Here is a 17,916-nt window from a genome sequence, read left to right on the forward strand (position 1 = left end):
GAACTCATCAAGGCTGGCTAGCCAGTGAGCCCTAAAGACCCACCGGTCTACACCTCCCCAGCACTGCGATCACAAGCACGCACCCCTAGGCTGGCTTCTTTATATGGGCTATGGGGATCAGACTCCACCCTCAGCACTCAGCTGACTGAACTATTTCCCCAGCCTCGGAGTTCTACCAGGGAACTTAGAGGGAATCTGGTTGTCCCCAATGCAACGGTTTAGAACCTACATTAAACTGGTTGTGGGTCCCAGACTAGAAAGAAAAAAAAAAAAAATCTATCATTATTTTCAGATAGACTTCAGACAGCGAAAAATTAGCAAAATCGCAATGAGACCCTGGTCAGAGTCCCCAAGGATTTTAATTAGTCAGATTTAACCAAATCTAAGATTGACAACGTCCGTTAGTGGACAAGGCAGATACACCCTGGCTAAAATGTCGGTGATCTCAAAGAACAAGCGAGCATGTATAACACATGTCACCATTATCTCCCCCTTCCTTCTTAAAGCCATGCCGGCAGGGGACATCTGCGAATTCCTGTTAGAGCTAAACTTAAGAAAAATGTAGGTCCTGGGCTTGACAAGACTCAGCGGTGTGCTAAAAACTCTGGGAGTGTTCAACCCCTCAGGAGATTTACACCTCCTGAGACTTTCAAACACACAGGGAGAGGCCGCAGTCCAGCAGGGAACTTAGAGGAAAGCCAGTCACAGCCAACGATTTAGAACCCGCTTTAAACTAGTTACGGGTCCCAGAATAGACAATCTATCATTCCTCTCCGACAGACTTCGGACAGTGAAAACTTAGCAGAGCCACAAAGAGACCCTGGGGAAGGCATGAACTCCGTGTCTGTAGGGAAGGTACGTCTTCAGATTCGGGGACTTGCAGAGAGGCCTGGTCACTCGTAAGGAGAAGATGATTTATTTCTGGATGTAGTAAAAGCAAACACTAGGGAAAGGACAAGCAAGGGAAAGGTGAAGAGCGAGGAGCCTGCTGCCTCTCCGAGGGGAAACAGCAAACCAGGAGACGGGGAGTCTGGAGTATGTGGGTGAGACTTGCTACAGGTAGAGCCTGCAGAACACGGGCAGTGTGGTAGGTAATTCATGCCCCGTGGGCTTCCAGTACCTCAGAGAGGGAGCAAAGAAAGAAGGTTGTTTTAGTGAAGTCATTTCCAACTGTCCATTCTTCACATTCTAGAAGAGTTTAATGATCCTCTCCCTGCTCAATAAAGCCCATTAAAAAGAAATCAACCACCCGGGCTTACGAGACCCTACAGAATACTGCTGGTTAATTCTGCCCGGACTCCAGGCTGTCTCTTAATCTTTCTTACATAAATACATCTGGAAGAACTGAAGGGCTTCCTGACTGCTCTGTCCTTCAAGGCAGATCTTGTATTCCACCGTCGTGTGCAGAACCAAAAGGTCCTGAGAACATCCTACCATATAAAAAAATACTAGGACAGAAATAGTCACAGCCTATAGGATTTTTCTAAAAATCTCGTTACAAATACTGAGAGAAAGGCAGCCTCACTTGAGTTCACTGTTCAATCCACTTGCCTTGGCCTCCAAGTAACAAAGTACGAACAACCACATAGGAATTGCCACAGTTCGATTGTTCGAAGGTGCAACACAGATAACAGACTCCTAGGAGGAAGTTGGGTTCATGCTGTGTCGATCCTGGGGTACAGTTGGGGGAGGGGAGTGACAATCATTTCTGTAGGAGAAAGATTCCAGTTCTCCGTGTTGCTCAGCATAAAAAGCACTACAACTGGGGAATAACCACGTATGTAGGGATTGTGTAAGACATGGAGGTGAAATCACAGTTTATCCTTACGGAACACTTTCGGCCCCTAAAGTTAATTTAAGGGTCAAAATTGTACTCCTTGTACATAAAACTAAGAGACTACCTGCCCACTGCCCACACCCCGGTAAGAATCACTGCAAATTTTGTAAGCTCAGGTAGAGTCAGATATCCTAGAAATAAACTGTGTGTCTTTAATTTCTTTTAAAGATAAAATGCTGCCCTTTTTATTACAGTTGTTAAATCTCTAAAAGAAATTGGTAATCTACATTTCTCAATAAAAGTTCTGAGAACTGGGTATGGAAGGGCATGCCTGTAACTCTAGGACTTGGAGGTACAGGCAGGAGGGTGAGGAGGAGGAGGAGTTCACAGCCATCCTTAGCTATATCGTGAGTTCAAGAAGACGAGGGATACATAAGACCCATCTCCACGGGCGGGGTGAGAAAAGACTGGGCAGGTAACAAAGGCCTCTAATCCCAGCACTCGGGAGGCAGAGGCAAGGGAATCTCTGTGGAGTTAGAGGCCAGCCTGATCTACACAGTAAGTTCCAGATCAGCCAAGGCCAGGAAGTGAGACCCTGCCCCAAAAGGAAGAAGGCACCTGCAACATCCCCTACTTCCTTGCCCCTCCCCCACGCCTCCGTGTGCAGCACATAGTAAACCGTGCGTGGGGACCCACTGCTCGATCGTGACGACACTCGCCTTCTAAACCAACACCTCTCCACTTGCACTGGGGAAAAGGGAGGCTCACGGCTACATTTCTCAGCGGAGAATCGCGCTGTCCACGAGGCAGCCCCTTACAGCTCTGACAGCTTGTCCCTCCGAAAGCCCTGATCCCACCTTGGTTTCTCAGAAATCACCAGTGAACAACACTGCCCAGAAGATTCGGTCCAAACCCGCCTCTCGCAGCCTCCCAGGATTCTGTCCTTCTCTGACTTCTCACCCTTGTCGACCCAGGGCCAGCACAAAGCCTTAATTCACCTAATCGAAGGTCCACCCCTTTCCCAGCGGCACAATTAGCTAAACCACAAAAGACTTCTGTCTCTGGCCCCAAGTGTGAATCCTGGGACTCAGGGGAGAAAAGATTTAATTGGGTAATAGTTTGAAGGGTCCAGGCCATCATGTTGCAGATGGCGTGGTTGGCAGGGGCTTATTCGAGTCTGGGCAGTTCAGGAGGCAGAGAGGAGGCACACTGGCATTCAGATGGCTTTTTTCCAGTACCACAGAATGGTACCACCCACATTCGGAGTGTGCTGTCTGTCTTCAGTTCAATCTCTCGCACAGAGCTCCTGTGCTCCTACCTCTATCTGGGGACAGATATGGGAGCAACCATACCTTACACAAGTGACTTTGCTGCCACCAGCGGAAAGGTCACAGACGCCATCCCTAGTGTACACAGCCGAGATTCCCCCCTCCCCGCCCTCCCACTCCCACAGTGAGGCTAGAGCTGCAGGCTAGAGGCCAATGGAGGCCAGGCAGAGCAGTGAGAACAGGGAAGTTCTCCCTTCCCAGAAGTCAGGAAACCACCCTGGGCTACCCTTTCCTGGCAACAGGAAGCTGATGCAAGGACAGGAAGTAATTGGGCACTTTGGGCTATACAATAAAAAAGCTCTTTCAAGTTTCTTTTGTCTGCATTTATAAAAGAATTACAGAAATTGGCTATAAAAGATAAGAAATGAAGACACCTTTTTTTTTTCTTTTTTGAGACTGAGCCTCACCCACTCACTATATAGACCAGGCTGGCCTTAAACTCACAGAGATCCTCCTGCCTTTGCCTCCCCAGAATGGGGATTAAAGGCCTTCAGTATCACATTGCTCAAGAATGACATTTTTTTAAGGTTCCGATGTATCCACAAAACACAAGTCCGCCCTCTTGCTTCTCAGCCTTTTCTACACAAGTCTTCGGGATAAAAGCCTGAATTGACTTCATCCACAGTTTGTCCGTTTCCTAGCTGTGCAGATAATTCATTCTGTGTCAGTGTATACATGTGTGTGCATATGTGCAAATGTGTGGAGGCCAAAGGTCAACCCCAAGCCTCTCCAATCGCTCTTCGCTTCTCTCTGGAGACTGGGTCTCTCGGTGAAGCTTGCTGACTGGCTAAACCCGTGAGCCCATGAGCTCCAGGGCTCTCCCTGTCTCTGCCTCTGAAGCAGTGCAGACCTGTGCTAACGCTCCAGGCTTCTGATGTGGCCTCCGGGTTCCAAAGGCAGGTTCTCATCCTTGTACGGTAAGCACTATATCCACTAAGTCGTTTATCTCCCCGGCCTGACCGTTCATCCTAAAAATACTATTGGTTAGTGGCAGCAGTCAAGCAAGCCTGGTCACAGACCAGCAGCCACCTGCAACTACCCAGAGCTCTCCTCTGAAGATCAGCATCAACTACTGGCCGGCCACATTGTCCCTCATGAAATAGAGCAACACACTGAACAAGGAGATGCTCTTTCCCAGCCCTGTGGTCCACGCCCACAACAGGTCGGGGATGGCCCTGGCTATCCTAGGATAACACAAAGACTCAAAGTCAGAGGCTTTTGAGAGTGTCAGCTCGGCTGGGCACACAGTCATTTGCCTCAGGGGAAGGAGCCTGCCAGAACTGCGTTCCTGCGGTGTGGTGAATCATGTCCAGGTCAACCCGAGACCGAGACAAAGAAGGAAGCCAAGGCTACTGTGCACCTCAGGAGTGGCAGGTGAGGGTGGAGGTGTGGGGAGGGTGGAGAGTGGCCCTGCTAAAAGCCAGTCTTTATATAGTTGTTGTTTTTGTTTTTTTTTTAAAGAGTTATTTGTTTTATTTTATGTGTGATTGTTTTGCCTGCGTGTACATGTATGCACTACAGCATGTCTGATGCTCGAAGGGGTCAAAAGATGGCACTGAATCCCCTGGAACTGAAGTTATGGATTGTTCAAAGCCACAGTGTAAGTGCTGGGAGCCAAACCTGGACCCTCTGCTAGAGCAGCTTGTGACGGCCGAGCCATCTCTCCAAACCCTCCGTAATCAGCTTTTAATGTCACCTTTATCATCAAAGGTTTGTTGGGCTTTGTTTGTTTAACCAGATCCTGTTGTTTCAAAAATGATAAGCAGTTACCGTGCGGAAAGGTCATGAGGCAGGAGCCTGGACAAAACCTAGTGTCAGCTTTATTAGGAGGAGCAGAGGACAAAAGAACCAGGCCTTGTGAAGAAGCACATGCAGAGAGCAGAGAGAGAAAAATAGAGACAGCAGGGGCAGGAAAGAACAGAGCAGAAAGATGAGGGGGGGAGTCTGTGTCCAACTCTTTAAGGATTCCCATGCACATGCGCAGGTAGGCTTACAGAGCTATGTCACGCATGCGCTGACCATGCCGCGCGCGCGCGCGCACACATATCATGTAATCACCAGCACACACTGATGATGTAAGACGCAAGACCCCTTGCTTAGCTCCTGAACTGCGCATGTGCGGTCATGCAACTGGACTCGGGGGCAGAATCCTAACAGAGCTCTTTACATAGGCTAGACTGACTTAAACATGAGACCCTCCAGCCTCTGACTGTTGAGCGCTAGGACTTCAGGTGTAGCAAGATGGTCCAGTGTGTGGCAAATGTGTCCTTATCATATATGAGAATCACCTTAGCGACTGGCAGGCACTGTCACAACTACCATCACCAAAACAAGTTATGTATTTCCTTTGTCTAAAAGCAGTTTTCCACATTCTCTATGGCTGGAATTAGAAGCCTGTCACCAATATTAATCAATAGTAATATAATGCAAGTGACTATGTTCTAGCAGCCATATTAAAAGTTTAAAAAGAAACAAGATTAATTTCAATAAAACATTCCGTTTAAATCGCTATGTCCAGGTGTTGTGGAACAATCCTTTTGCACACTGTGAAGATGTGTCACTCTGGTTGGCTTAACAAAAAGATGAATGTCCAATAGCGAGGCAGGATCTCCAGGCATAGAGGACGCCGGGGGGAAGAAGAAGAAGAAGGATGAAGTTACCAGCCAGACATGGAGGAAGCAGGAAAGCAGCATGGGCAGTACAGAGTAAAGGTAACAAAGCCACGAGGCAGAGGGTAAATTAACAGAAATGGGCTAAGCTATAGGAGTAGTAAGAAACAAGCCCAAGCTATAGGCCAAGCTTTCATAATTAATAATAAGTCTCTGTGTCATGATTTTTGAGCTGGCTGGTGGGACAGAGAAGGACTTGCTACATCACGGCTCAGAGGATAAAAGCATTTGCTATCAAAGATGAAGACCTGAGGTCACCCACACAGTAAAGGAGAACTGATTCCCACAGGCTCTCTTCTAACTCCCCCACATATACCGCCCCCCAATACACACAGATGCAAATAAGCAAATAAACAATATCTGATATTCTATCATGTTAACATACAAACTGGTATTTTACAGATTAAAAAGTATTTTATAAGCAGGGCATGGTGGTGGCACACGCCTGTCATCTAGCACTTAGGTGGCAAATGGAAGATCAGGAGTTCCAGGTCATCCTCACCCTGGAATACACAAGACCTTCTCTCAAAAACATTTTTTTTAAAAAGGACGGAGGGAAGAAAGAAAAAGAAGTTAAATATTTTCCTTGGAAAGCCACTGTGTCCTTTTTCTTAGACCATGCTTGAACTCACAGTAGCCACACGTGACTAGACACTCACTATTGGACAGAAGAGGCCCCCATCAGCTGCACTTTTGATCCCCTTTCTTCCTTTAAAAACCTTGCAGAAAAGCTTTGGATGTTCCCTGCATCAGAGCAACAGTGGAGGGGGAGGCATGTATTCCCTACAGACAGTGAAAAACCAAAGGGAAAGACTAATGGCTACATATGCATTAAAGTCATTAGAGTGCCACTACCTTCTCAGCTCGTTCATGACTTTAAAGGCTTTCTTCATGTGCCAGGGGTTCACCGTCACCGGGCAGTGCTTCTCAGTATTATCATCTTTTGAATCGAGAGGCTTCTGATGACCCTGCTTTGTGCATCTGTACATAGAGAAAAGAACAAAAAAAAAAAAAAAGAGAGAGAGAGAGACAAAGATCTCATTAAGGATAATTTAGTTCCGGCTTGTCAAGCTACAAGAGACAAATTGAATGCCTCCCTCGCTCCCTCCCTCAATTCCCTGCTCAGTTAGAAGAAGGCCATTCTCAAGTGAGAGTAAGACACAATTCACAACGGTCACTATGGTTTCTGAAAAAAAGGTGGGTAATTATCTCCCCAGTGTCAAAGACCTGTCAAATAGAAACAAGGAAGATTCAGAGGAAATGGCTTAACAGAGCTCCCCAAATAAAAACACTGCAAAATAATCCCTGTTGGAAATCAACTTGCTTTTTACAATCAACCTATAATCACATACACATATACATGTGTGTGTGTGTGTGTTTGTGTACAGTTTGTTTGTCTGTTTACAAACTAAGAAGCATGGCTGTACTTCATGCAAACTTCAGATACAAAATCTGATTCAAATTTGCTCTCTCTACAAAGACACTTCGCCCGTGTATTCTGGGCCTACACTAGAAGATTAATCACATTAACTAAAGTTTACTGAGTTCTCAACACATGGCAGCTTCTGTGCATAATAGTATGATCTCATTATTTATAATCATCCCAACAACTCTAAAAGCCAATTATCATTATTAGCCCATTTCACGAATGAAGAGACTGAGGTGGGGAGAAGCTATGAATGACAAAGACACCCAACCTGAGTCATCACTCATGTTCACTACTACTTCCTACATCAAAGTATTTCAGCTCATGTTTAAGTGGATAATTATTCTCTTTTTAAGAAAAGCTTTGTTTTCATTTTATGGGTACGTATGTGTGTTGAGGGGCTGTCCACAGAAGCAAGAAGAGGGCACTGGCTCCCTTGCGCCAGAGCGACCAATGGTTGTCAAGTCACCAGATGTGGGGACTAGGAGCCCAGCTCCACTCCTCTAAGATCATCAGGCACTCTCTCCTGCTGAGCCAACTCTCCAGCCCCTGTCTTTCCAGTGCTTAGGAACCCCAGACCACGAGTGTTGTTACATGAACTGTTCTGTCAAGAAGTGGAGGCGAAACTGGTAAAATTAGGAATGTGGGGTAAGAGCTAAGAACTGCATATTAAAGGAACAAAAAGAAAATTTTTGAAGTGATAAATGCATAACTCAGGAAATTTACTGTAAATCATTGAATTGCATATATTTTATAGAATGTAAATTACACTTCAAAACAACTGGGGTCCAAAAACTGGAGCTGGAGAGATATCACAGAGTTATCTCTTCAAAGCACTTGTGGCTCTAGCAGAGGACCTGGGTTCAGTTCTCAGTACCCGCATCGTGGTTCACAACCACCTGCAACGTCAGTTCCAGGGGATCCAACGCCCTCTTCCAACACCCTTCCTGGGCACCAGGCATATGTACAGTGCACATAGACACATGCAAGTGAACACTCATACACACAAAGACAAAATAAATAAATAAAATTTTAAAAATGAAGGTACCCCAGTAAGCCTACTGAAAACCGTGTGTGTGTGTGTGTGTGTGTGTGTGTGTGTGTGTGTGTGTGTGTGTATTACGCAAAGACTAGCAGGAAGCATCCCTCAATGTGGCACTGCTCTTCCCTTCCTGCCCTGCTTCTAAAAGAGAGATTCCTTTGTAAGAACACTCTATTATACACCCATTCACGCAGTCAACGTTTTTTAAGTGTACTTGCAGAACATCAATGAATAGTGCAAAGATTCCTGCCCCTTGCAGTCTGTGGGGAGGGGGCGCAGTAAGCCTGGCCAATCAGAAAAGTGGGTAGGTAGCATATTACAAAATGCCACAGGAAAAAGGCAAGGTAAGACGGGGAAAGCAGGAAAGGTAGGATAATGGCAACGAATGGGGTGAATCTGCAGTATCAAAAAGAGTGATCAAAGAAAATAACTCGGAATTGAGATCAGAACAAAGGCCTGGAAGGTGAGAGGAGGTTCAGAAGGGAAGGCGCCAGCAGAGAAGGGCCAGTACGTGCCCACTGACCCCTAGAGCTAGAGGAAACAGGTGGGGCTGACGGAACAAGGGCTTCAGTCTCCATTTTCTAAGGGCCACTGACTGCTAGGGGAAGGCAGTTGTGCTGGTTGGGTTTTATCGTCAACTAGACACAACCTAGAGTCACCCAAGGAACCTCCAGTGAAGAACTGTCTCACTCAGACTGGCCGGGGACGGTGCCTGTGAAAGACTGCTCTGCTTGATGGATGATGTGGAAGACTCAGTCCACCATGACTGACACCATCCCTAGGCAGGTGGGCTAGGGCTCTAGAAGAATGCTAGCTGAGCAGGAGCCAGAGGGTAAGACGGTAAGTGGCGTTCCTCTACGGTTTCTGCTTCAAGTTCCTGCCTTGAGTTCTCGTTCTGGATTCTCAGTGACAAACGCTTCTCTGGACAACTCAAGCTGAAAGAAACCCTTTCCTCCCGGGGCTGCTGCTTTGGGTCAGAGTGTTTTATCAGAGCAACAGGAAGTAAACGAGAACAAGAGTCCACAGGGGTCAAGGATGAGAAGAGGAAAAGGAGTTAGGTACAGCAGTCATCCTCTAAAGGGTTACCGAAAGGCTGCCTACGTAAAAGAAGTGGCTGGCTTTCGATATGTTCACGGAAGAGGCAGCAAGATTTGTTGACAGAAGGAATTCAGACGTCAAAGAGTCAGAATGATATACTTTAGTCTGAGCAAGGGGAAGGACTGAGCTTCCATTATCAGAAAGAGGAAGGCTACAGGTGGAACTGGTTTGGGATGTAGAAAGATTTTCACACAGTTTGGTACTGATGTGGGGACACAAAAATCAACAGAAAAATTGCGCCTAGAGCCGGAAAGCAAAATCTAGCTAGGGGACTGGTGAGATGGGTGATCAAGTCTAATCACCTAAATTGTATCCCCAGGACCCGAATGGTAGAAAGAGAGAACCAACTCTCAAGAGTTGTACACAGATACAGACACACACACACACACACACACACACACACACACACAACTTTTCTTTTCTTTTCTTTTTTAATTTAGATGGCGACAGAATTCTGAGAATCACTGGCTATATGGACAAAGCCAAAAAGCAGGCTGGATACACTGACAGTCTATGAAGCCAAGAAGCAGGTTTTCAACATTGAGGAAACCTAGAAAATTCAGCGTAATTTGCTCAATTTCCCTAGTGCCTGAGTAGCGCTAGTGTCGTTCATGGTGTCTTAACGGGCTGTCCACCAAAACCAGGCCCAAGCTCTACTTTCCCCAGCTGACTTGCTGTTTAAGCCTGGACAACTGGATGATCAGAGGGCACTCACTGCCTCTGGAGGCAGATTCCACTGCTGGGGTGAGATGAGCGAGGCACACTCCATTAACTACGGCCTTCGGGGGAGAGAGTACAGAATGATTTAAGAAGGGGTCCCGGGGCTGGAGAGATGGTTCTGTGGTTAAAGAGTACTGACTATTCTTCCAGAAGACCTGAGTTCAATTCCCAGCACCCACATGGGCAGCTCCTAACTCTTTCTGTAAACCCTGTTCCAGAGGATCCGCCACCCTTTTCTGGCTTCTGTGGGCACCAGGCATGAGCATACATGTAGCATGTGTACAGACATACATGCAGGCAAAACACCACCACATCAAATGAAATAATTATCTAAAAAAAAAAATAAAAAAATTTTAAGAAAGGGAGTTAGAGGGCTGTAGAGACGGCTCAGTTGGGGAAGTGCCCACCGCAGAAGCAAAAGGACCTAGGTTTGGATTTCCAGCACAAAAGCCAGGAGCGGTGATGTCCATCTGTAACCCCAGCAATGAGAGTGCGGATAGAGGATCCCCAGAGCTGGATAACCAGTCTTCCAGCCAATCAGCAAGGTCCCGGTTCTGTGAGAAGACCCTGCCTCAAAAACTAAGGTGCACAGTAAGAGAAGGAAGCATACAACATTGACCTCTGACATCCAAATATGAACATGAACCCACACACACAGGTGCCTACCCCCATACACATGTGCACAAATTTAAAAAAAAAAAAAAAGGGAAAAAAAAAAGATCTTAGAAAGGAAAATATCTTCAAGTCTAAAAGGCAGAAGGGGGAGAGGGCTGGGGAGATATATGACTATAAAGGACAGACATTCCCAAGCACGCAGATAAGGAAAGAGCAGGATTCTCATGGAAAGTCTGTGGAACCCAGGCCAACTCCCTCTCTGGCCATGCCATACGGAATTCCTACATACACGGCATACACACAGATATAGTTCAATCAGACTCCAGCAGGGGGAACATTTTATACTGGCGATTAGTGAAATAATCATAGGAGAGTTTTCAATGTTCAGAATGCAAGCCAATGTGACCCTGTCCTAAACAGAATAGCGTTATTTAAGAATCAATAGTTCCAGGAAAGGCACAAAGCTACACAGAGAAACCCTGTCTCAAAAAACAAAACAAAACAAAAAAGGATCAAGAGCTTGACCCCTACTTAAGAAATCAGGAGCCCATGAGATGTCTTCTTCGTGGGTAAAGAAAGGCACTGGCCCCGAAGCTGAACAACCTGGCTTCAATACCAGGGACCCACATGGTGGAAAGAGAGAGCTGACTTTACTAACCACCTCCACGTATGTGATGTGGCATGCACCGACCTTCCTCAACATAAATAAATAATAAAATGATTTAAAATGTTTAAGTAATTAACAGGGGTTCAAAAGATGGCTTAGCAACTAAGCGCACTTGCTGTTCTTGCAGAAGACCGGGTTGGGTTCCCAGCACTGGCATGGTGGCTCACAGCCGCCTGTTACTCCAGTTCCAGGTGATGCAACTCTTCTGGCCTCTGCAGGCACCGGGCACGCACTGGCTTTTTAAGTGGTCCTTGTACTGAGCGTGGCTTAAGAACACAGCAGCAGCCGGGCGGTGGTGGCGCACGCCTTTAGTCCCAGCACTTGGGAGGCAGAGCCAGGCGGATCTCTGTGAGTTCGAGGCCAGCCTGGGCTACCAAATGAGTTCAAGGAAAGGCGCAAAGCTACACAGAGAAACCCTGTCTCGAAAAACAAAAAAAAAAAAAAAAAAAGAACACAGCAGCCCTACTGCACAGGCTGTTCCCAATACTAATGTCCTTCTACCAGCTCCTCGTGTCCTGCGTGGCCTTTGTGTTAGATGGTGTCTCATTTGTTAGCCAAATGGAGCAACAGACCCGGTACACCATGTTAAAACCACAGTGGTGAAAACTGTAGCTACTAGGAGCAGCACACAGTGAGGGTGTGTGTGCAAAAGTTTACCCTCGACACCATGCCACGTATGCCCAGGAACCCTTTCCCTGCTTCCCCTCTCAACAAAGAGCAGCCTTCGCCAGGAAAGCTGGGCACTGCCTTCTTGAAGGTATCAAAAGGACATGCTTTTTCAGAGTCCCTTTACCTTTCTTCCCAACTCTACACTCCACACTGTTCTTACTGGATAATGGGCCGCTCAGTCGCCTACTGGTATCAAAACACGTATCTGATAGAGTTGCCGTTTCCCAGGGTCTGAATTCCAGCTATGCTGTCTAGGAGGTAATCCTCACTCCCATACACAAAGGTTAACAGAAAAACCCAATCTAGGTCTGGAAGGACGGAGCAGAGGGTAAAGTTCATGCTGTGCACACGTGGAGAGCTAAATTTGATTCCCTAGCACCCACATGAAAAGCAGGGCAAAGAAAACACTCCTGTAATGCTAGCACTGGGGAGGAGAGGAAAGAATTTCTGGAACTTGCTGCCCAGCCAGCCTACCAGGATGCAACCCAAGAGAGACCCTGTCTCAAAAAATAAGGTGGAGGACCACTGAGACGGCTGGGCAGATAAAAGCCACCAAGCCTGATTCTGAGGACCTGAGTTTGATGTCTTTGATTCCCAGGACCCACACAGTGGAAAGAGAACCAACTCTACAAGTCAGCCTCTGACCTACACACACACACACACACACACACACACACACACACACACCACATACATACATATATGCAGACATACACACACATACACACATCACATGCAGAAACACACATATCACATACAAACATCATTACAAGCACACACTCAAACACACACACACACACACACACACACACACACACACACACACCACAAAAAGAAACCCAATCAGTTTCTCAAACTATGCAAATCCATCCCTTCTCATAGAAAGAGCCAGGCAAGCCCTTTACAGAGATAAAGTATGTCAGGATGGTGGTGTCTCTGGGGGGTAGGGGTGAAAGCAGCTATGCATGGTTTTTAAAAACAACAACAGGTGATGTAATACACCCTGCCACCCACTTACCCTCCCACCCCAGACTGATCATCCCAGATTGAGAACAAGCGATCTAGAAAAATCTGGGTTGGTTATAAGTTTGGCCTTTTCCGGTAGAAACGGCCCTACAAGTCATGGGAATGACATGGCCGTGAAATTTCCCAGGGGACCAAAGACACGGTCACAATAGAGGATGTAACTCCTCGGCTACCCCTGGGTGGCCACCATCTCTGCTCTCCCCTCTCTGCCTGTTCACCTCAAAAGCTGCAAGACTCCCGGCCTGCAGTGAGTCACCCACCATTACTCACAAATTTCTGCCAGGCGCACGTCAGCAGCTGTTGTTTTCCAAGTCCCCATCCCCGCGGTGCCGCTCGCAAGTTTCCCAGTACTTTAGAATATTTCTCCTGGGTTCTCCAAGTCTTCCCTGCCAAGCTTGACTTTCCGAAGCCTGGCGAGTTATTAGCCACGACCCACTTACAACAAGACCAGCTACTCGAAAGGCAAGCTAGACCCTAGCGACTGTCTTCACGAGTATTTGTCACACCACTCTATAACAAAACTGCCCAACAAAATGCCCTCAGAGCCCCCCCCTCCAAGGGTGCCTCCCAAGAATCATCACCATTCCTGAGAGTCGGGAAAAGCAAGGCTTTCCTCATTCAACACTTAGTTTATGGTAGTGTTGTGAAGTTTTTGCAATATTCTAAAGGCAATTTTTCTTCAAATGTATGGAATTTAAGCATTAATTGGACTTTAATGGTGCCAATACACAAACTGTAATCTATGAACTTGTGGTATTCATCAAATAAACATGGCTTTTTTTTTTTTTTTAATTGAGAATGTCTGCCCTGTTATACACAGAGCTTAGATGAGGTTAAGGATACAGCTCAGGGGTGACAGAACACTGATTCGGTTGTGTGAGGCCATGAGTGGATTCCCAGCCCACCAAAAAGAAAGATGAGATTGTAGCTTCCGTGTGTAGGTCTTTAGAATTGAGGATAACGCACCTTGTGAGATTAAATTCCTATCCTGTGCATGCCGAATAACGCTTCACAATCTCATACTCATACCTTTGCATACTTATGTGTGTGGTTGCTGCTATTGTTGCTGTTACTGTTAAAGGCATAGCTCTGGTTTCCCAGAGCTGGAAAGGAAACATCTAGAAAAGCCAGGCATGCTCCATTTTACTAAGGACCAGCATTTAAAAAGCAGAGCCCTGAGCCTACTGCGGGGCAGAGGAGACATCTCTTCTCCTCTCTGCCTGGGACCCGGTGGTGCGGCTTCTGTTGAGTGTGGGGGAGGTGCTGGCAGGGGGGGTGGATGGGATGTCTGAGGTGGAGAGGTTGATGGAAGTTGGAGCATAATTGCTCTCTGATAGTAGAACAATGGTGCTGTAAAAAGCTTCCCTTCAGTTCAACCCAGCTCTCTCCTCTTCCCCTCCCACCTACATGACAAACACGGCACCATCAGGCACTCTGTGTCCCTGACAGTGACTATTACCAGGAAAGGGATGGGGTAAGAGCGCGTCTTATGCAAGATCAATCTTTTAAAGAATATCTCATACACAATTAACAACGCACGATTAGAGAAGGATTTTCACCAGATGACAAAATAGAGAAACGGAGGGCGATGAGCCATTTCGAGCCTTTCCATGTCTTTTATCACTCCTATTTTTTTTTTTTTAATTTTTTTCTTTTGCTACTTTCTCTAGCGTGGTCCTTACTTCAAAGCAGCAATCTAACCTGACAGTTCAGATGATGGGCTCAATTTTCTATCATCTTCATGGGAGTGGTGAAGGACCACTCAGACAGGAACCAGGTGGAAGCCCAGGTGGTAGTCCGGTCTATGCCTTATGCCCAACACTAAACAAGTGACCCTGGATTAGTATGAAAGAAAATTATCCCTGGTCTATTTGTTTCATGGATCTGTCTAAGCATTAAATCCCCTATGAGTGCAAGCATAAAGAAGAAAAATGTTGAAGTGAGGAACTAAACTGAATATGGCCATTTGATTTTATTCACGTTCTTGGCCTCCAATTTTAATTGCCAACACCCAACGTGAAGTCATTAGAAACATACAAATAATCATAGCTGTTAATAAATCAAACACATCACCGCTTCCTAAATGCCCACTGTATGCCTGGAATAAAGCAGGGTAAGAGGGGCTGACCCCAGACCCTGCTCCAGTTTCCCATCTAATGGGGAAGTCAAGGCTAAATGCCAGGAAATGGCACAAGTCAGGACACATATGCAGGACTGTAAATTCTGTAGGAAGCTAACAATGATCCTGAAGGGGCTGAAGTCAAAAATTCAATAAATAAAACTGCGGAGGAGGAAGAGGAAGGGGGGGCGCCCAACTCAGCCCCACAAGAACTCCAATATCACTTTAAGTAGAGACAGGAGTGTGGAGCAACAGGCAGGGCTCGAGACCCCTGGCTTAAGATGCTGCAAAGACGAAGGCACATAGTGACCCTGGACTCAAAGTCAACATGACGGCAGGCCGAGGCCTCCTGGCTGAGTATGCGGCTTTGACTAGCCACGTTAACATGACTCTGGGATGCTGAAAGTTTAAAGTAACACACGGACAGAAGAATTTAAGGGGCGATGACCTGACTGGAGGTGACGTTAAGGTGACCATGACTAAGGTGTGAAGTAACGAACTCGATGGACACTGGGACCTAAGCCTCTCCAGCTCCTAGAGACAGACAAGGTGTGGACCATGAGGAAAGAAGGAAGCCAGAGACCAGGCAAGCGTTTGGCGCTAGGGACCGGAGGATGGTTATTCCTTCCCTACATGGCAAAGTTACAAAGGAAAGCCAGTTTGATAACGGGTTTATGAACTCACCCTTTGAAACACCAGAGCTAAGAGTAGGCACTCCAATAGAAGCCCAAGATTCCAGACCCTTTAAGCACAGAAATGTGTTGACTTAAGATCCAGATATCTCCCACAAAAAACAAAAACAAAAACAAACACAGAACTAACCTGGGTTCATAGAGTTCACAGAGACTGAACTGACAATCAGGCAGCCTGCATGGGACTGGCCTAGGCCCTCTGCATATATATGATAGATGTGCAGCTTGGACTACTTGTAGGACTCCTAACAGTGGGAGCTGGGGCTGTCTGTGACTCTTTTGCTGACTTTGAGACCCTATTCCTCATAATGAATTGCCTTGCCCAGCCTTAATATGAGAGGATGTGCCTAGTCTTATTGCAATGTTTGATTGACATGCATGGGAGCCCTACTCCTTTCTGAATAGAAATGGAGAAGTGGATGTGGGAAGGGGGCTGGGAGGAGAAGAGGGAGGGAGAGGAAACTGCAGCCCGGAAATAATAATAATAATAATAATAATAAAAATAAAAATAAAAATGTCTCAGTACTCAGGAGCTGAGGTAAAAGGATTCCTACATGTTCATGGCCAACCTGGGCTACACTGTGAGACTGATGCCCATCTGGGCTACAGAGTAAGACGCTCTGTCTCCAAAAACAATAAACAGAAGGATACAGATGGGAACACAGAGGAGCTGAATTGTAGACTAAGAAGAACCGGCCAAGACCCACCCACTTGTGAGGGGGACAAGCGCTGCCTGTAGCTGCTGCAGAAACCACAAAGCAAGGCTTGGAGGTACAGTTCTGTAATCAGCGCTAAGGAAGCCGAGGCAGGAGGATTAGCGCTCCAGGCCACAGCAGCATCCTGTCTCAAAAAAAATAAGGTGATCAACACAAAGATTAGAACACCGATTTTTCAAATACGTATAAGCTAGGGAAAGCAATTTAACTTGCATTTCCTCGGCCAAAAAGATAATAATAGGAGACATACACGATAAGATTGTTGAGAAGATTAAGTAAGTATGAAATTATGTAAATCACATTCAGCAACTGAAAAACTAAAGGGGGAGGCCCAAAACAAGTGGTGTGATAAAAAGCAAAGGCTGCTTCTCAAGACAGAATCTGTGGAGGGAACTAGTCAGACTATGTGAGCAGATGTCAACAATCCGACATGTAGGAAGGTGTGGGGTGAGATGCCAAGCGCACCGGCTGTGATGGCGTTACCTCGGTGGGAAAAAAACGTGCAAAGACACCTTCCTGCTTGCTCTTCCCTCCACCTTCAACACGCCCTCCGGTGACCCTGTGTTCAGGCCACCTCACCAAAGACATCCCTGAGGCTACCTGGATGACATTTCTCTATATATCTTCTATACCCATCCCCTACCATTTTCTAACATGTCCAACAATTATGCTTGTTTACTATCAGCTTCGACTGTGAGAGAAAAGATTTGTCCTGTTTTCTGAGAAATCTCCAAAACTTAACCACAGTAGATGTTCAATAAATGTGAATTTAAAAAAAAAAAAACTGAACTCAGCCACTGAAATAGATCAGCAGGTAAAAGTCCTTGCCTGGATTCAGTCCCTGGGCCGACACTGTGAAAGGAGAGAATCGACTCCTGACAGTTGTCCTATGATCTCCATATGTACACCATCCCATGTGGATGTACACACATATATGCACATACACAGAGCGCATAAAGTAAAAATGTAACAGAAAATGTTTAAAGAAATGAGAGATGCTCTACTTCAATATCTAAAACTAATTAAGTGAGAACAAGAATGTACTCCAATGCCCTTTATGAAAGACCTGCGTACGAAGGGTGAGCCATTATACTGCAAGGTTGGCAACTGGCAGCCGGGATCTTAGAAAGAGCTGCAGTCCTGCAGCATACCCCAATGCACTACAAACCTCAGGCTGCAACAAGTTACTTTGTTTCTGGGACAAAAATGAAGGCAATGAAACAAGTTTTCTCCAAGTGCAAGTTATACAACTAAAGTCCTATCCCTTTTAGACATTTCCTTCTATTTGAGAATGGTATTACAATACCCTCCTTGGATAAGTGATGACAGTTGCTAATTACTCTTCTACAGAC

General features: G+C 46.2%; 1 protein-coding gene across 3 annotated transcripts in view; it reads right to left on the reverse strand.

Moving 5' to 3' along the window:
- Positions 1 to 17,916, reverse strand: part of Klhl2 (kelch like family member 2) — a 111,731-nt gene that overhangs the window by 90,300 nt on the left and 3,515 nt on the right. For all 3 annotated transcript variants that reach the window (XM_028881027.2, XM_037211762.1, XM_037211763.1), the window contains exon 2: positions 6,630 to 6,755. In XM_028881027.2, the coding sequence (XP_028736860.1) occupies positions 6,630 to 6,755 (126 nt within the window). The remainder of the gene's footprint in view (positions 1 to 6,629; positions 6,756 to 17,916) is intronic.

This window comes from Peromyscus leucopus, chromosome 17, assembly GCF_004664715.2.
Source record: "Peromyscus leucopus breed LL Stock chromosome 17, UCI_PerLeu_2.1, whole genome shotgun sequence".
Classification (NCBI taxonomy): domain Eukaryota; kingdom Metazoa; phylum Chordata; class Mammalia; order Rodentia; family Cricetidae; genus Peromyscus; species Peromyscus leucopus.